Consider the following 20642-nt stretch of genomic DNA (forward strand, 5'->3'; position numbering starts at 1 on the left):
TTGCAGAATAGATAAGGACTTATCCTTATCTCTTAAAAAAACTCCTAATACAAATACAATTTTGAATTAGGAAACTCCTAATGAGATTAGGAGCTCTCTTTGAGCCTATAAAAGGAGGAAGGGGGCCGAACCATTCAGATCATCCCAAATACTCCAGCCTTCCAGAGATACAAGATCTTAGAGCACAGACAGAAGTCGAATACAGTGTGACTGTGCTTTCTCCCTGCATTCTCCTCCTGCCGCCGCCATACTGCCAGCTCGTTCTCCAGTTTTGTAGGAGTGATCAAGATCAGTTCTTGATATCAGTTTTTGGAGAAAGACTGATTTGAAGTTGTGCTCACTGCCTCCATCGAATTCTTGTGAAGGGTTCGGTTCTTGGAAAGAACACCGCTGATTCTGCTCCACCCTATACTGTGTCATCTTCAGTGGGAGCAGTTTTTGGAGATTTTCTTTGGGCGTGAACACCTTCGTTGGGAGATATTGCATCTTCGTATCAGGTATATCCCTCTCCTACTGTTTTGGTTTAGATCTGGTTCGATTCTTGGTTCAAGATTGATCATTGAAAAATGTAGTTTTTCTAAAACAGAGAATGCGATTCTCACATGGGAGAGAGAAAAATTTTTGAAATTTCGCCCTACCTTCCTATAGGGTTCGGCTATCCATATGATGGACCTCTCATCCCTTCAACTCCCAGTTATGTATTTTGATGGGTGGCGACTCCATTTATTCGGCCATAAAGTTAATTACCGGGGCATTTTTCCAATGTTCACACTCATTTTTGTTGGGAGGGGCATACACAAAGGTACAAAACCGTGTTTTCCCTTTGCTGAATCATTTACAAGCGTATGAACTAAACAATCATTTGAAAAGATTATATCAATGTTGCATCTATTATTGTCCCATAGAATCCAAATCCCACCAGAGCAACCAAGAGAATCAACAATAAAATGCTCATTATAATATGAAAAATGATTCACAATGCTTTTTCATCTTTTAGGATTAATTATAGTTTCAAGAAAATAACATATTTCAGGCACATGGGATCTAATCAACTCTTTTGCTTGACGATAGAAATTGGGCCTTCCAGCCCCTCGGACATTCCAATTAATAACCCCCATGGTTAACTTTTGTAAGATCTGGACCTGTGTTGTCCTCTTCCCATTGTAAATTGTTTTCATCGAGTTCCATATTCAGATCACTGTTGCCTTCAAAGTTATCATTCTCACAATCCTGGATACCTTCTTGCCCGTCCCATTCATCCTCCATGTCATCCTCGCCATTCCTACTCATCATGTTGTTATCTGCATCACCTCCTTCCGGAGTTTCATCCAACAAATCATTGTTGTCAGGAAACGTGGGACTCAAACTAGAGGTTAGAGCCATCCCACTCACCAAAGCCTTGAGATCCTGGCCTAATTTTTTGACCAATTTCTGGGTAGGTTGCAGCTTTTTAGTCGACATGATAGTCACATGATTTGCATTGAGTCGAGTTCTGGTGGAGCCCTTGGCACGTTCAAACCTCCGAGCCTTATATTCATTCCAGTTATACCTCTTGTTCGTCCAAGCTCTTTCCTTGCTTACCTTGGCAGTTTTAAAGTTTGTATTGCCTAGCTTTGTATTGTTGCTTCTTTTTCTAGTAACTTTCTCTCCTTCTCCCTCCTTAGACAGTTGAGAGCTTTATGACCTCTCCACCCGCATGCCATACAGAGGTCATAAAAAACACGAATCCTCTACTCCTCACCACCCACTGTGAGAGGGATAGAGAGAACAAAAGGTCAATAGAGTTTTACTCAAACACTGATTCTTGGATGGCTGAATCGGCGAAGATTTTTCGTATCATCATCAAGCTTAAGAACCATACCCACATCTCTCAAAATGTACTCTAGATCATCTTGAACCAACACTCCAGGGGGAGTCCTGGCAATCTGATCCATATATCTACAAATTCGAGCTTTGATTTAATTGGGTTAAAGCCAATCCTCCAAGGAAACACAACAAAATACTTACCACTAACTATCCAAGGACCATTTTCAAGGACATTATCATAATCGGACTTGGCTGTGAAAGTGATGAGGTAGTACCCATTACTGATTGTTTGTATGTCCGCCTTGTGTTTGATTTTCCATTTGCCAACCTTGTTTGCAATGGTTTTTACTAGTTCAGGCTCTTCCAAGAACTGAGCCAGCAAACACAGAGCCCATATGTCCTCAGACTTTGTGATCTTCCTTCTCTCGTCCATGTTAACAGGGCAAGCCACAGTAGAGACTAAGTAACTCCCATCTGTGGGAGATTCCTTCAGGAACACATCTGAAAGAAACCTCCGAGCCTTGCTTGACTCACCTTGGGTGGTGATGGAATTCTTGAAAACTTTATCCATGGGGAGCAAAGGGAAGTTTTGATTATCGGAAATGCAGTCATGATAATGATTGTTCTCAGCTTCAATGCATCTCCCTAAATAGTGCTCCTAATATCTACCACAATGGTCATTCATGCATGCCATGCAGATGTATACACAATGCAAACCCGACTGAATTATACATAATGTGTACCTAATGTATGTCAAATTTTAGAGTGGGTTCATTGACCAACCTAAGTCCAATCAAGTGCATCAAATTTGTGTGCATGTTGGCTTGGGTTTGGAATATCATTATTAACCCCAAGCTCGACTAGGTTGGGGCCTTGGGCCTAAATCTTAGGGTTGAACTTAAACTTGGCCCAACCCATGTAACTTGCACCCTCATAGAAAATTAAAATTAAGTACCTTATATTTTAGGGGTAGTGAGTAGTGACACTTAGGCTATGTTTGGTTTGAAGGAAAAAGTAGGAAAAGGAAGGGAAAGACAGGGAAACCAATACAAGGATTGTCAAGGTTTCCTTACCTTTCCCTACATTTTCCTTCAAACCAAACATAGCTTTAAGGGCCTCAATTTTCAAGCGTGACAACCAAATACCCTAAACTTTCAAATGCCAATACTCAAATCCAACTATTAGCATTCCGTTATTTATTTGCAATACATGGTGTTCCTTGAAACATTTTAAAAATCCCAAAACTATCCACCACACATTTTTATGGATTTAACAATCATTCAACATTGCCAAAAAAAAATACAATTTAGACCCTATAAAATTTAAAGAGTCATTTTTTGCTCTTAAACTGTGATGAAGAATCCATTTTAAGCCTAAAACAAACAAAGGGATGTTGTATCTATTAGACAATGAATAAAATAATAAATCGTGCTTATGTGGCACTACTCAAGTTTGAAAAGGCCACTTTAAACCCTAAAGTTTGAAAATGCCATGTTAATAAAGATAATTAAATAAATTACTTTAAGGCATATGATGGTATAGAATTAATTAGGTAAATTAAATAAATTATAATAATTAAGATAATTAGGTAAAATAAGCCACCTATGTAAATTAAGCAACTGAATAAATAAATTAACTTAATTAAGAAACTAAGTTGGCTAAGTAAATTAAATAAAGAAAGCTAGTCGATATTAATAAGTAGATTAAATCAGTTAAGCAAGGTTTTAAAATCAGGTTGAAAATAGAACCACTTTGGCCGCCAATTTTTTGGGGTCATTGGTTTGATCGTTCGGGCCGAATAAATCAGCCGTGGTGATTTGAAAAAAAAAATTAAAATAAGAATGACTCGAGAACCATTCATCAAGTTGAACAATTTAGCAATTCAACCATTTGATTCAACAATTTGCTAACCAAGTCAACGATTTTTTTTTGTCAAGTATAAAATGGATTTGGACAGTTGACTAGTTTATTGGGTCAAATGGTTCAACTACCTGGGTCAACAACGATTTTAAATCCATGTGATTATGTGAATTAACCATTTGATGATTTGATTAAGTAAATTAAGTAAACTAACTAAGCAAATAGAGTACAATTAAAATAAATAAGTAAATTAATTAAACTAAGTGAATTAATTATTTGATCAAGTCAGTTTAATAAATTAAGCTATAATTAAATTAAACTAATTAAGATAATTAAGTAAATTAAGGCAACTATGTAAACTTAGCATTTTTTTAAGACAATTAAGTAAATTAAGCTAAGTAAATAGTGCAATTAAATAGTCAATGCTAATTAAGGAAAACAAGTAAGTTAAGTAAATAAAGGAATTAAAGGGATTAACTAAATTAATGTAATTAGGCAAATTGACTTACTAAGTAAACTAAATTAATTAAGTGAATGCTAAGTTACTATTAGTTATGCTAATTAAGTTAGTGTTTACTTAATTATTTACTTTGCTCTTAAATTAACTATTGTTAATTTAATGACTCTAATTAGATAAAATCCTTAAAATAATTTACTCCAAGGTAAAATAAAATTTGTTTTTAACTAATAGATTTTTTAACATCTAGGGGATGTTTGGAACCATGGTCGTTTTTCAAAAAAACCGTGCCACGTCGGATCCACATAGGCATTTCAACAAATGCCCATGTATCTCATTGTTTGGTTCAGATGATTATTAAAAAATTGGGCATGCCTCGAAAATCGGGACCCTACTGACGCATGAAACGCCAAATTTGGTGTTTCATGCATCGGTGAACCGTTTCCCAACGGTTGACTGATGTGTATCCTATGTGGTGCTTACCTGTCAGCACATACATGAAAAATGGTGATGAAAATCACCTTACCAAGCAGCATAGTGTTGCTCAATGCCTATGTGGCAAAAGCATTTTTTTTTGTGAAAAACGGGTCTTGGAAGCATGGGTTTTTTTTCTTGAAAATCGGTCCCTTAAAGTGCCCACTCTTCCAAACACCATGCTAAAGTGGCATTTTCAAACTTTTGGGTATAAAGTAGCATGTAATTTCCCTTCTTTCTTTTTTACTAGTAGTGCCACACAATGTTTTAAAAACCGACCTAGAGGCTAAATCGTTTTTGCCTCTAGGTCGCGGGTTACCTTTGTGTGTGTATAAATATGTTTTAGATATGTTATATGTATTATTTTATATTTAATTTATGTTTTTAATTTTTATTTATAAAAATATTAAACATTACAATTTGAGGCTAAAAAAGGTTTTTTTTTTTCACGAAAATAGTGGGGCAAGACGCCTAGAGTTCCTTGGGGTGCATAAATCTCGAAAAGTTACCCAAAATAAAAAAAAAACCACCCTACTCTGACATCAGAGTGCTAAGTTATGGCCTCTGAAATGCATTGAGTGTGCAACTCGTGACCTGGTCACCAAGCCGAATGGTCAATGGTTGAACTGGTCGGGTCGAATGGTTCATGACTAAGCCAATGGTTTTTGACCATATGATAGGTCTTGACTAAACCGGACTCGGAATCCTGACCTAGTGATGGTTCAAACGGTTCGATCTACTGAATCAATAGTGGGTTGAAAACATTGGTGCCACATAAGCATGTTTTATTATTTTATTCATTGTCTAATGAATCCATAAACAACGTCTTTAACGTCATATATTTTTTCCTTAAAATGGCATTTCTATCATAATTTAAGGGAAAAAATGGTATTCTTTTAGGGTTTGATTTTTTTGGACAAATCTTAAGGGTTGTCAAGGCCAAAAATCCCAGGTTTTTATGGTATAGTTTTCAAAAGGGGCTTTTTCAAGTTGCATCAAAAGGGGCTTTTTATGGTATAGTTTTTAAAAATTCAAGATGGTTGTTGCACTTGAAGGTTGGGGCCGTTAAGTTTCACTATAGCATAGGTTACCCAAATGTAATTTTCTCTATTAGACATTAAATCTTTCAAAATTTTATTTTTAATTTTGCTTAAACCCATTTTTAACCTTTCATTACCACCTTGATTCCATGATGGAAAAAAATGTTCTCCTTTAGGCCATGTTTGGTTTGAAGGAAAAGGTAGGGAAAGGAAAGAAAAGGCAAGAAAACTAATACAAGGTTTGTAAAGGTTTCCTTACATTTTAAATAAAGAAAAACAAATTATTAAAAGAAAAATAAAATATATCAATTTAAATAAAGAAAAAACAAAAAATACAAATATTTTTAATTATTTTCATCATATATATACATGATTTTTATAAAAAAAATAAATAATATAACAAACTTATAAAAATATAATATAAATATTATATTTATAAATAAATAACATATATATGTATTATATATTTATATAAATAAATATATAACATATATCGGATCGGAGCTTTTCGAATCGGATGGGGGTGATCCAAATCCGATCTCAAAGATCTTATCAAAGCAATCCAAATTTGACTAAATAGAATCAAATCTCATATTGCATGACCCGATCCATTTGCACCCCTATATCCATATTTACTACCTTTTTAGCCCTCAAGAAAAAATCATAGTTCCGCCCATTTAGCCCAATTCTATATCTTATCTATATATATATATATTATATATCTATATATATATATAGATATATAATATATATATCTATTAATAGGAAATGGGTGCTCTTTGCATCCAGGAAATGGAATCTACTCATACGAGTAGATCCCACATCTGAGCACCCGTTTCCTATTAATATATATATATATATATATATATATATATATATAAAAGATAACAATAATTACTGATTATTACAGTAATTTAATAAATATATAATTAGTGATTATAATTAATAATTACTGTTATTATAAATATTGTTAATAACTAGATATTTACTTTAATTTTACTTTAAATTAAAATTATAAATATTGTTAATAACTAGATATTTACTTTAATTTTACTTTAAATTAAAATTATAAATATTGTTAATAACTAGATATTTACTTTAATTTTACTTTAAATTAAAATTATAAATATTGTTATTAAAAAATACTATTAATAAATTTAGTATTACAGTAATTTAATAAATATATAATTAGTGATTATTATTAATAATTATTGTTACTATAAATATTGTTAAAATAGATATTTACTTTAAATTAAAATTATAAATACTATTAATAAGTTTATTAATTATTGTTATATTAAAATAATTCAAAATGTTATTAAAAGTATTGTTATTGATTATTTAATAAATATTATAATTACTGACTATTGTTAATTTAATTTAATTTTGGTAATTATTAATTTAATGAATATTGTTAATAAATCCTATTCATAAATTTAATAATTATTGTTATATTAAAAATAACTAAATAATATTATTAAAACTATCATTAATGATTATTTAATTAAATAGTATAATTACTTACTATTATTGATAAATGTTGTTAATAGCGTTCTGACAACCGATGGTTCGACCGTCCGGTTTAAACGAATGGCCCGTTCTGACAACAAAAATTACAAGCAAAAAATTATAGAACCATTATGGCCACCGGTTTTCGAGTCAATGGTTCAATCATCCGATTCAAACAGACAGTCCATTTTGACAACAAAAATTATAGGCAAAAAATTGAGTTTGTGAGGTCAATTAAGTAGTATCATAAGTGTTATGTCATTTGAGGGTGTGACTCATACGACCCAAAAATGGAACCGTTCTGGCCACCGGTTTTTGGATCAATGATTCGACCATTTAGTTCAAACGGACGACCCGTTCTAACAACAAAAAATTACAAGCAAAAAATTACGAAACCGTTTTGACCACCAGTTTTTAGGTCGATGGCTCAATCGTCCGGTTTGAATGGATGATCCATTCTAACAACAAAAATTACAGGCAAAAAATTGAGTGTGTGAGGTCCATTGAGTAGTATCATACATGTTGTGTCATTCGAGCATGTAACTCATACAACCCAAAAATGGAACCGTTCTGGCCACTGGTTTTTGGGTCGATGATTCGACCATCCGGTTCAAACGGATGACCCGTTTTGACAACAAAAATTAAAAAAATAAAAAAAAAGCAGCCAAAAACCATTGAACGGGTCAACAGGTTGATGGTTTGACCACTCAGGTCAATGGGTCGTTGACCGATTTAATGGTTTTTGGCTAGGGACTGGGAATGGGGTAAAACGGAACCAGTTGCCTGAACAATTCTCAATAAAAAAAAACAGCCCATTCTAACAACAAAAATTACGGGCAAAAAATTGAATTGTGAGGTCCATTAAGCAGTACCATACGTGTTATGTCTTTCGAGCATACGACCTGAAAACGGAACCGTTTTGGCCACCAATTTTCGGGTCAATAGTTCGACTGTTCAGTTCTAACGGATGGCCCGTTTTAACAATACAAATAAAAAAAATAAAAAAAATGACTAAAAACCATTGAACGGATTGACCCGTTGACCCGTTCAATGGATCGTTGACCGATTTAATGATTTTTTGCTAGGAACCAAGATTAGGATAAAACGGAACTGATTGCCTGTATGATTCCCGATTAAAAAAAATAAAAGAATGATAAAAAACCATTAAACGAATCAACTGATTGATGGTTCGACTGCTCAGATCAATGGGTCAACGGTTCCATTCCAGCTCCACTAATTCTATATGATTAGAATTGTAATTCGCAGGTTAGTGGTGTGGGGGTGCGGATAACCAGGATGCAAACAGACCTACTAGTTTACACTATAAATCAAACTGATCCTTAGGTGGGGGTAACCACCTAGACTCTATGGTCCTTGGCAGAATAGGTAGTTCTAGGGCAGTAAAAACTTGTCATATGTGATCTATCATTGTATTGGTTCCACCCCAGAAGGTTAATTTGATACAAAGCAGCTCAGATTCTAACCAAACCAAGTTTTCACTGATGTCAGGAAATAAAAGAAAAAGGAAAACTTAGGAAGTCATTTATCATGCTCTATTTCCTTTTTTTATAGAGTTTTTACTGTTAAATCTACCCTCAGAAATCTTAGTTCCATCATACAGATGGGGTAATGCCAGCTCGGAATTGATGCCGTGCAGTCTAATTATCCCTTTTTTTATACCGTGCAGACGGCAGACCATCTAGGTGACCATGTCCGTTGGTGACACTTTCTCTCCTCGCTGAAACTCTAGATATTGAACATTTTTTTTTCAAATCTATTTTTTTTCCATTAGTCATTTGTTTGGATAATAGTTGATCTTCTTATTCACATTGCATGATAGCCATCTATTTCTCATGCACTTTGCTTTATTTACTACAGTTGGTTTTTGAGAAAAATACTAAAATTGGAAAGGTGGTGGAACAATCTTCAAGGGATTTCAATAAATGTCTTCAGGGCTCTCACAACTTTCTCCAATTAAACAATTTTACTAGAAACCAAACACAACTTGCGCCATGCCGTTTTCATGAAAAACTGTACCACATCAATTCCACACCTGAAATCCATTTTTCAGACCATGTCTGCTGTTTGGTTATATTTTTTTTGAAAGGTGTGGTATGGGTATTTTATTGTTTTTTTTACTATACTGATGTGGCATTGAAAAAACGTCTATGCGGCAGCAACCAGCGACAGCCCTAAACCCAAAAAAGAAAAAGAAAATGCACTGTGATTCACAATGAATGGGCAATTGCACCACCAAAGTTGCACAGACATGAACAATCAAACAAGCTTTCCAATCAGGACGGTATCATTTCAGTCCTTAAAACCTCTTCTTTCACTGAGAGTCTGAGACCATGGCTACCCAAATAGTTAGAAAGAGAAGCACATTGAAGACCAAATACCAACACAAGTCTAGTCTACAATATATGGAATTGATTTCATCAGAAAATTATAGTTTCCATCCAGTACAAGTGTGCTAGCATTCTATCAATAACAAGAATGATATCTGCCATATTTCTAAGAAAATCAAACTGTTCAGGTCCTTCATGGCATCTAAATTCTAAATTTCCAAGTGCCAATTGTTATCCCACTTATTGCTTTTGCATGCATATAAACTCATATCCGAAGCTTCCTCTCAGCTGAATCAAATATTTCTCTCAGATCCTTCTTCACAGTATCATCTGCAAACACAAATTCTATAGCATCCCTTGCCAGCTGAAACATTTCCCACTTGCCAATACCTTGTTATTAACAAAAAAATAAGAAATAAGTAATGGGAGATCAGTGTATGTAGGTTCCATTTATAGGCATTTGGATGATAACACTAACCAAATGAAGATGCTGCAATACTATATTCCTGGGAAAGACTGGTGGAAAACACCCCTGCATCGTCGGTGCACAAGACTAATGGATGCTTCATGTTGTAGAGATCAACTGTGCTGACAATAGCCCATTTTAGAGTAGAAATCATACATGGTTCTAGATGAGTAAAACAAGAATATGCAGAAACCATTGAGGATTTTATTTTACTAATTTGGGAAGAGCAAATGGCAAAATGATTTTCTTTTATTTTATTTTCCAATTTCTGGCATTTAATATTGAAATTTCCAGAATTTAGATAAAGTTGAAGAGCTAACCAAAATGATGATCATCAAGGGAAGCAATGGTCTGAGTCATGATGTTGGATGTCAAACAAATTTCGACCTGCATGATTTTGAAAATGATATAAACATGAAGATGGAGAAATAGTATCATGTCAGAACAGGAGAACAGAGAAGGGCTATCCTTGGGTTATCTCTATGCTTGGAAGCTCTGTCCTGGACAAAAATCTTCTTGGTCACTCAGAATAAGATAATAAGATATTTCGGACCTGGGTTAATCATTCAAGACACAACAAACAAACCCCCAGCCCCATTTCCCCAACACACACACACACACAAATGCAGGCGAGCATGCATAAGAGGTAGACAGGAATAATAGTTTATCCTGTCCTCCAGCCCTAAAAAGTAACACTGTAATAGAAAGAAATGAATGAAAAAAAAAGAATGAGGCATAAAAACAAACTGGAATCTTAGATGACTTCAACTTTTCCCAGTCTTCTTCTTCAAGGAAACAGGCGTGGCCAATCCTCTGGGGAACAAAGTCCAGCATTGCTTGGATTTCCTTCCTATTGGGGACCTATATGTGCTAAGATATAACAATAAAATAGTTAGTGTAATTCTGATCATACAGAAGATTATTCTTTTAAGGTAGAGTAGACGCTCAGAAGCCTGCCACACCTCTCCACAGTGAAGAGTAACAAGGAGACCTTGTTCCTTGGCAAATTTTAGTGCTGGCAAGAATGTCTCCCTGCCACAGAATACCCAAAACATGGGAAGTATAATTGTGAAATATATATAACCAATTACAATAGGTGTAAGTGTATAACTAATCTTCTCTACAATCTTCGTGGCTAAAAGGAAGTACCATTTACCCACAATGGGATTTCCAGAAAGATCAATACCGACTACCCCCAAATCCCTCATTTCTAGTGCCAGTTGAACCTGCAAGCATAAAGCAAAGGACAATATGTTGTTAACTCAGCTTCAGCCACCATATGCAATTTCCCTGAAACATGGCAATCTTTTCACCAATTTCACTTAGGCTGTGTTTGGTTTGAAAGAAAAAGTAGGGAAAGGTAGGAAACCTATACACTAAAGGAACTTTTCCAGTTACATAATGTTGTTTGACCGTAGCAAACTAACAAATTCTTATAATTACAATTACATTAGGAACTTAATTAAGCGTTAATCATGCCTATTTTTAACAGCTTTTTTAATATATATACCTTCCCTAATACAGCACTCGAATAGGAAAATTAACACCATTCAAAATTTCATGCAAAACTTTTCCAGGAAATCTCCCATTTTTGAAAGGTCAGAAATTTTGTTCTTGATATGGTAAAAACTTGATTTTAATATATATACCTTCCCTAATACAGCACTCGAATAGGAAAATTAACACCATTCAAAATTTCATGCAAAACTTTTCCAGGAAATCTCCCATTTTTGAAAGGTCAGGAATTTTGTTCTTGATATGGTAAAAACTTGATTTTAGCCTTACAAGAAAGAAGATTCCACATTACTTACAGTCTCCAATGCAGCTGCAGTCGTTTCACGACGATCAATGCTGAGAAGAAGACGAATGTATATCTTTTTCCTTGTTGTTTCACATGCACCGGTGACAGGTGTTATCGAATTCTCGGAGCTTGTTTGAGAAGGGATGAAAGCAACATCAACTGCATCGACAGTCCTTAAACCCCTTATCACCGCATCCATGTAAGAGCGTTTACTCATCCCTATAGATTCGTTCTTCTGTGTAAATCAAAACCAAAATGTTATATATAGCGACTCCATTGTCAACAAATGCTTGTTATCCCCAAAGAAACTAAGCGGGTGCAGAAAAAAAAAAAACAGGCTGAATCACTTCGAGTACCTTTGGTGTTGTTCTTAGCTCTAAATACACAATGTTCTCAGCAGCGAAGTCTTCAACAACCTGCTCAGAGAACAGATTCCTAACAAAATTGTGTAGGACTTGCATGGTAAAAAGAAGATAGGAGAATCGAAAAGGGAGATTACTTCTTTAGTTATCCTGGTTACAGTTGCATGATCGGTAGTGAGTACATGGATCAGATCAAACAACTTGAAACACTCTGGAAGAGAACGACAATCTGCATATAGATATCAATTAAGGAGAATGCATACACAGCTTCAGCAAGAAGAGGATTCTCCAGAGGAGAACTAATTATTCCGCCTCTTCATTTTATGAAGAAAAGGAACACATACTTTTCTTGATGACATGCTCCAACCCAGCGATGTCTAGGACGCCTTTTTCACCCAGAACTCTAGCAAGTTCACTGTGCAACATTTGAAGCTCAAACACATCATGACCCACCATTACAGGGCACTCAATATGACAAATTGAAGCTTTTTAAGGTCTAATTCTAGTATAAAAAAGCTCAAATCTTGTAATAAACAAGGAATCAAAATCCATTTCTCAAGACCCGTCCGGAAGAGTTTAGTCCGGGAGCAAAGGCAGCACCCCTCAAATCCAAAAACCGAGTAACAGTGATTTCCATTATAGCTTGGCAAGTAGAGATAATCAGATAACAGAGTCATAGAGAGATGATGGTGGCATATAAATAGTTTTCGATACAACATAACAAGAAAGAAGAACGAGAGTAGATAGACGCTTACAGCAATGTAGAATCTCTAATTGATCCGTTTAGGTGAGCGTGTAGTTCGATCTTCGGCTGTGACACCCACCACTCCATATCCATCTCTGTCTCTCTCTCTCCACACAGAATACAGAACGAAGACGACAGCCTCTGGTCGTTCTTCTTCTTCTTCTTCTTCAGGGCCTCTCTCTCCTACTCTTCAAAATCTAAAGAAGCGCTCGCCGGCTTGCGCAAATGAATAGCTCTGTATGGTATTATTGGTGAGAAGAGAAGATAAAAAAGAGACAATGATACAGTGCAACTGCATCAGCATTGAACCATACGAGGTGTCGATGATTTACGCTGGAAATTATTTTCAGTGGAGCCAGCCTAATACTGAGACCCATCTCGATCAGATCAAACGGTTGATACTTCTTGCGCAGATGATCCGGTTTGCGCAAGTGCTCCTGGCAGAATGAGTATGACGGCCTGCCGAGACTGGAAAATCGTGCTCATATCAAAAAGTTCACACTGCTTTTATTAGATAATTGTTTTTTTGTTTTCACCCGCTGCACCCTAGAAAAGAGAGAGAGAGAGAGCGCCGTGATGAGTGATGACGTTCACTAATGTTACAGAGAACATGATAATGTACAGTAGGCCCCATCACAGGAACGTAGCCCCTGTTTGTCCCGTCTTTACAAAACGATGTTCCTCTATCTCGGGTGGATGATTGAAGACAAAACGGTGGGCCACACCCTCATACTAGTGTGGTGTAACGAGACATCCCCGATTGATGGGGCCCACATCAGTTGCTGGTGCTCAATCCGTGGTGGTTGGTTGAAAATGGCCGGCCGTGATTTGCGTTTTAACGCCGATGTCTGCCAAATAGGTTTTTGGTAATTTGGTTACGGTCGGAGGCTCAGAAATGTTATGTGTCTCTGTGACAGTCCGTTACTTTGTCAGGTATGGATTCAGTACTCACATAACCGTCCTCACACCCTGCTCACAAACGATTGGCTGTGAGCACGGTGTGAAGACGATTCTGTGAGTACTAAATCCGAATTCTACTTTGTCAGCCCGGGGGCCCGCCACGATGGACTCCAAATCCGCTACGGAACCGGAGAACACTGGGCCAACCATGATAGGCCACGTCATCATGACAACATGAGTCTGTTGACTGTCGCGATTGATCGAAATCTAGGCATGTGGGTCCCCGGTCCCATATGTCAGGTTGGTTCAGCCTATTGTTATAGGCCAAGTGCCGTCTGGTTCAACCGTTGAAGTAGAAGTCATGGAACATTGACTCCTCGAATGCTCTATGAATCTTATGTGGAGGATAATGGCCCAACAACGATATGCTACACCAGCCTAGAATTTGGGCTTCCCAGCTGATAGAAACCACATTTGCTACGATTGAAGAAATGTTGTCACATAAGTGTTTCATCGGTAAAGACCTCATTATGCACATCTGTATGTATCGAAATTTACATCAATTTCTATGCATCCCTCCCATTTGAGAAAGTTTCATTTGAAGCTTTCTGAAATGATAAGCGTTTAGTGACACTTTATTGATGTAGTGCCTAATGGCGTTTAGTGACACTTTATCGAAATTTACTTTTTTTTTTTTTGTCAAAGTTCTAAAGTTGAAACACAGTTAGGTCATGTGACTCTTTTGATAAAGCCAAGTGGAAATGGGTAGGCTCGATATATGACTTGTATATTTGCCACATACGTACCCGGTACCCTTGGTTAAGCTAGTTTTTGTAATCAATGCTATTTTCTTGAAAAATGGTGCCACATCACTACATCAGTGCCATGTTTGGAAATCGGTTTTTCAGATAATTGATGTTTGGCTATACTTTTTTTTTTGAAAAATGTTTTTTCATACCATGCATTGCAAATTGGAAATCGGGAAAGGTATAGTATGAGAAAATATCTTTTTTGATGTTTTATTGTTCTTTTTACTGTTGATAGCAATAGTATGATGATGTGATATTAAAAAACAATGTTTTCAAAATTGGATTAGAAAAATCGGGAATCGATCACTTGATAGGTTCCGTTTCTGCCCAGAATCACTTTTTAGAAAAAAAACCATTGATTTGGTCAGTAAACCGCTGACCTAGGTGGTTGAACCATCAACCTAAACAATGTTTTTTGACCATTTTTACTTTTTTTATTATTTTTTATTTTTTTATCAGAACGAATTATCTTTTTGGTTCGAATGGTCAAGCCGTTTGACTCAAAAACCAGACCCCGGAATTATTCTCATTGTGGTTCGATTTTAAAAACCTTGTTAAAAATGCCTATATATATATATATTTTGTTCTTTTGAGAAAACGACATATCAATGTGACATCGTTTTCTAAAAAAACACCTTCCAAAAAGCAGCATTGGTGTAATACATTTCAACACACTTCCAACATGATCTTTCCTTTTCTGTTTTTTGATAGATTAAAGGTAAATTATATTAAGCAACATCAGAAGAGAGGTTCAGCTAGCTAGGAATGCTTTCACAGTAACAAAAGAATTCAGCGTATTTTGCCTTATGAGCCACTAGATGAGCAGCAAGGGTTTTTTCTCTAGTCTAAATAAAATATTCCTAGACTCTAGTCAAAAGAACTCCATATTTCCTCATAGCACATCCACCAACCCTTTGCAATATGTGTAGACTGTGATACTAGTCCATCCATTTTTCATCTCAAACAAAAGGCTTTGAAGAAATGCTTCACATTTCGTATCTTATTCGTGAATTTGGCATCTGGGCAAGATTCAGTTTATTCGTAGAAATTTTAGTTCCACTCTAGAGATGGATTGAACTATAAAACCTCTTAATTTTATTACTAATAGCATATAAAAATTCAAAGTTTGCATCCAAAACTACTATTTCAGATGAGGCTTGGTTATTTTTTGTAAATCCACCGTCACAGATTGGATAACGTTGTACGAGAATTGAGGGATTATTTTTTGGAGTCTGGCTCTCTTGCCTATAAGAACTCTGCCCACAACTACCCATATAATATTGCAGTCACATAAGGGGAACATCTCATCCTCTTACATAGAATTATATATGAGAAATGTTCTCAATTCACGGGAGTAGTGTGCTGTGGATAGATATGGGCAGAGTTCTTGTGTGTAGGAGGTCCGATATCAGGTTAGAGATCAAATTAGCCCCCTACAATGTCCCAAAGTACATCTCCACTGTGTATTAGAAAATGTTCCCAATATATGACAGGAATGTAATGGAGACGTTTAACACACTACTCCGTTGAAATAGGTTTTGTTGGGAGCAAATCCCAACCTGCCAATAGCCTAGACTGTTAGGAATGTTTTTGGGGACACGTTACCATAATTGTAGGGTAAAAGGGTAATTATACTCCCTTTTCTTTTGATAAAAAGACAAGGGATACGGACCGGTCCCAACTGTTACTGTAACAGTTATACATCTAGAACATCTCACTGGAAGATATTCTCAATGCACGAATGCAACAGCTGTTGGGCCCACTTTGTAGGGACCCTGTGTTGGAGTTAGATCCGAACTCAATGGGTTAATGTGTCATGGCCAACAGCGAGAGATTTCTCTATCAACCTTATACGCAGGCTCTACTGATGGCAAGAGTTTGGCAATAGCTTATTCTGAACGCATGTAAGACGTGTGATGCTGTTTCAGGCGGCATATCTCATTTTGCCGTGTAGGATATTCACCATTACACCATACCATGACAACTTGTCAAAGTAATATGGTACGTAAATTTCAACTCTTAACTCACTTTTATATTATTTTGAACCTTGGCTCACATTTTGCATAACTAAAATATATGTTTCTTATTTGTTTATACGTTATGTTTTAAGCCTTGTATTTAGCATTGCTAATGTAATTTTGGGATTTATATAAACTCCGGTAGTTTACCCAAGTGTATCTCCACCTTTTTTTCCTTTGCATCATGATGTTTCTTAAATTTGTCTTTTATCATATTTATACTTTGAACGTTGGACTCGTTATATAAGTTTTGAATCATTTCAGTTGTTTTTTAATATGATTTAAGAGATTAAATGGGGTCTGATTTGCAATTAAGGAAACGATGCAAATAAATGTGAATGTAAATATGTAGTGTGAAACGGTTCATTTAAATTGTAAAATTGGGTTAATTTTACACTGACAAATTTATCTTTTTACCAAATAGACTTTTAGTTGTAACGGATGCAAACATGAATTCCAATAAAACATATGTTTTTTTTCTTTTTTCTTTTTATCAAAAGCCCACTTAAATGCAAATTTACTTTTTTTTTATTGATGTAATTTTGCATCTTATTATCAATGTAAATATGCATTGGTCAATCATTTGTCAACGCATAAATGTAGTATTGCCAAGCACAAGAAAAAGTGAACTAGAATAAAAATTTACCCTGAATCGGGATTTATACTCCATTTGCATCATTTCCAAATGCAGTCTAAAGCTCACCTTGGAAAGAATACATGTACAGTATAAATAAATACAAAATCCAAGGTTTTGCACTCTACATATTTGTATTTGTGTTTTTTCATCTGAAGGAGTACAGATACAAATGTATAAAGTGCATAACCTTATATTTTGTATGCATTTGCACTTTATATTATTTATACTCTTCCCAAATTGAGCATAATACAAATACATACAAAATAATATAAAATACAAGGTTTTGCACTCTACATATTTGTATTTGTATTCCTTCCAAATGGAGTCTAAGCTCAATTTGAAAAGAGTACACGTACAAATATATACAGTACAAAAACATATATTTAATATTTTTAAACCTTATTTTGCATTGTACATATTTGTATTTGTACTTCAGTTTGGGAAGAGTACAAATACAAATATGTACAGTGCAAATACATACAAAACAATATAAAATACTAGGTTTTGTACTCTACATATTTGTATTTGTACTCCTTGGCTTAAATAACACACTTTGCCTAGAATAATGGAACCTGTAATGATGCAATGTCCTGCAAGCTTATCTAACAAGCTTTTTATTTGAGTTAGGAAACTAGATTAAATTTAATTTGATTAAATAATATGAGCTAAATTTTCTAGTTTGAATTTCGAAACATGACCGGAGTTAAAAGTCAAATCAGCTTAGTGGTGTAAATCGGGCCATGCCGCCCATGGTCCAACACGATGGAACACGGGCCATGTCAGGCCTGGGGTTTCAGGTCCATGGGCTGGCACGACATGGCATGATAGTGTGTATCATGCCGCCCGCAGCCCACGTGCCAGCACAATCCATATATATTACGTATTATATATATAATATAAAATATATTAATATATATAATTTTATTTTCAGTTTTTTCTACTATTTCATTTTATTATTACATATATAAACAATTGTATACGTCAAAATTCATATAAAATAAAACTTTAACACTTTTATATTTTTTTTTATATTTTGTTATTTTACTTTAATTTTTTTATTATTTTTTTTAATTTTTTTTCAAAGATACCTCTCATAGCTTGGCCTACTCTACGACCTAGCCTGGCCCAAGACTCAGTCCACGACATGGCACGGGTCCGCATGAACTCGAGTCGTGGGCTGTGCGGACCATGCCGGCCCAATATGACCCGATCTCTAGATCAGCCCACTGAACATGTATTTTATTTTGCATTTCAACTTATTTTCCACCGCATCCCTTGGAACAAGCACTCAAGAACATGCATTGTCTCTGTACTTGTGGTGTAAAGCCGGCAAACTATTCATTAGAGTGAGAAAACTAGTCTTCAAAATTGAAAAATAGTGGTGTTAGCTTTTCGTGATAATGATTGAAAAAAAGAAAAACAATATGATACGTAAGATACCAAACACAATGATTTTGTCATGTTACATGATCATTGAAGAAAACGATATGATAAATCACATAAAGAGACTATGATAACAAAAGAAAATCCCCTCGTAAGAAGCCAAGAAATATTTCAAATAGAAATATTTTTTCACAAAGGAATCAGGGATGATCTTGGACCAAGGTAACAGCATTAGGGTTGTTTGAGTCCCGCCCCCAGAACTGGGCCCCTCTCTCTCTCTCTCTTGAGTGGAACTGGGCTTGTAAGTATAAGTTAATACTACAAATTTTCGAGATGGGCCAGGCCGAGCTTTGTAACCCCCAAAATATTAAACCTAACCATCTATTTTTTTTTGTCTTTAGGCTCCTATAGTCTGTTTGGCTCAGACAGGAATTAGAATGGGAATTTGATTCAGCTGAAATGAGATTTCATCTTAAAGGAGGGGGAAGGAATAGGGGAATGCCATTCCAACAAGAATGGGAATGAGATTCAGATTCTACCCAACCAAACAATTAGAATCAGAATGACCCATTCCAATTCCAGACCCCTATTCCCACAAATCAAACAGGACCTTAGTTTTTCCTACAGCAAATTAACCAAACAATAAACGAGGAAAACTATTATGTTTCTCTTCACTTCCTTTAATTTTTACTTCCCTCTCTTTTTTTTTTCTTTCAATACCTAAAAAAATAATCCTTATTATGACAAAATATCAAAAACTGAAAAAAAAACACTTCTTTAAAGTTTAGGGATAAGTGGACTGCAATCCATCTCAGAAATCTGAATTGCAGCTCCAATCAGCATGATGTATATTATGACATTTATTATAAATGAATAAAGTATATATTTGATTCATGTTATTATAGTGTGCTTTTGTGTAATACCCTTAAACTGGACGCATATGAGACTCGTATTAGTTTAGAATCTTCACAGCCGTTGGATAGATCTGGGGAGATTTATCCTGCCAAGGCTAACACTGATGTACCGCCAAGTTGGTTGGGATGGCTTGTCTTAACTGCCAGTGTGGGACCTGAGGTACATGCAGTGTGGGTTTTTCTTGAAATCCTGAACCGGACCAAAATTTCAGTATTGCCTTGGACCTTGGAGATAGATGGGCAAAACTGAAATGTTACACCTGACCCCTAGACTCGATTATGGTACTGCATTGGGTGTCGGATTGGGTTGTCTTTGATATGCCAATTAGTGAGATCCTTAGAGGGGGTCGAAACCTGGGTATGTTGGGACAGTCCGAGAATTCATCTGAGTGGGTGATCATAATGATAGGATCAACCCTTTTGTTGGATAAAGTGAATGATCGAGGATGCACTCTCTCTGATGGAAACTTAAACTGCCGGCAGTTGATTTCAACTGTTGAAATTTGTTTTTTGCAAAATATATTTATATAAAGATATATATATATATATATATATATATATATATATATATATATATATATTATGGTTTCAAAATGTTTGCAAAATGTTTTAATTCTTGGGATCCATGCGAGTAGAGAGTGCAACACTGTTCCTTGCAGTCGAGGGAGATGTCCTCTCTTGTCGGGCAGTGTTTGATCATTATGGGCTAAGAGTTTAAGTGTAAGACCATTGAGGGTAATACCTGATAGGCTAATCTTGCATCTGCTCACAATCCTTGGGTTTTCATAAGCTGGCTAGACCCAATGACCATTTAGTGTAAATGTTGAGCCCATTAAGAGCCTATGGTGATGGGCTCAGGGGTTCACTGTCTCCTACAGTGAATTCGGCCAGGCCTTGTAACAAAGGCTGGGCTGAACCCATGTGGCTGATGTGTAAATCAATGTTTGGGTTCCACGCCATACAAGGAGAGCCAACTGGCAACAGGTTAAGAGGTTAAGTGAGCATATAAACTTAATAGGCCTAAAGCCCAATTCGAACTGGGTTAATTAGATTAATTAAATAGGGGAAATCTGGGTTTGGATTAGTAGATAAGGATAAGAGGATAAGTCTTAT

General features: G+C 35.6%; 1 protein-coding gene across 2 annotated transcripts; it reads right to left on the reverse strand.

Annotated features, from left to right (window-relative positions):
- Positions 1–9556: 9556 nt before the first annotated feature.
- On the reverse strand, positions 9557–13109 carry LOC104604849 (N6-mAMP deaminase-like). 2 transcript variants are annotated; one of them, XR_016085575.1, is made up of 11 exons: positions 12879–13109; positions 12468–12538; positions 12261–12352; positions 12118–12177; positions 11772–11996; positions 11110–11186; positions 10923–10992; positions 10708–10821; positions 10281–10347; positions 9973–10082; positions 9557–9884 (listed from the first exon to the last, which is right to left on the reverse strand). XR_016085575.1 is itself a non-coding variant. In XM_010269402.3 (11 exons), exons 1-11 carry the CDS (start codon positions 12959–12961, stop codon positions 9760–9762), a joined length of 1089 nt encoding a protein of 362 aa, XP_010267704.1. In that variant the 5' UTR covers positions 12962–13109; the 3' UTR covers positions 9557–9759. The 2 variants fall into 2 exon arrangements, 1 of the variants encoding a protein (XP_010267704.1); XM_010269402.3 differs by having other exon boundaries at positions 9973–10077.
- Positions 13110–20642: the final 7533 nt, after the last annotated feature.

This window comes from Nelumbo nucifera, chromosome 1 (genome assembly GCF_055504915.1).
Source record: "Nelumbo nucifera cultivar China Antique chromosome 1, China Antique-T2T, whole genome shotgun sequence".
Lineage (NCBI taxonomy): Eukaryota > Viridiplantae > Streptophyta > Magnoliopsida > Proteales > Nelumbonaceae > Nelumbo > Nelumbo nucifera.

Excerpts from the sequence above, each read along its gene's own strand:
- LOC104604849 (XM_010269402.3), bottom strand. The coding sequence starts at position 12,961 with ATGGATATGGAGTGGTGGGTGTCACAGCCGAAGATCGAACTACACGCT. Across the intron at positions 10,822-10,922 it reads TTACTCTTCACTGTGGAGAG|GTCCCCAATAGGAAGGAAAT; the intron begins GTGTGGCAGGCT and ends TAGCACATATAG. Across the intron at positions 9,885-9,972 it reads TATTGCAGCATCTTCATTTG|GTATTGGCAAGTGGGAAATG; the intron begins GTTAGTGTTATC and ends GTTAATAACAAG.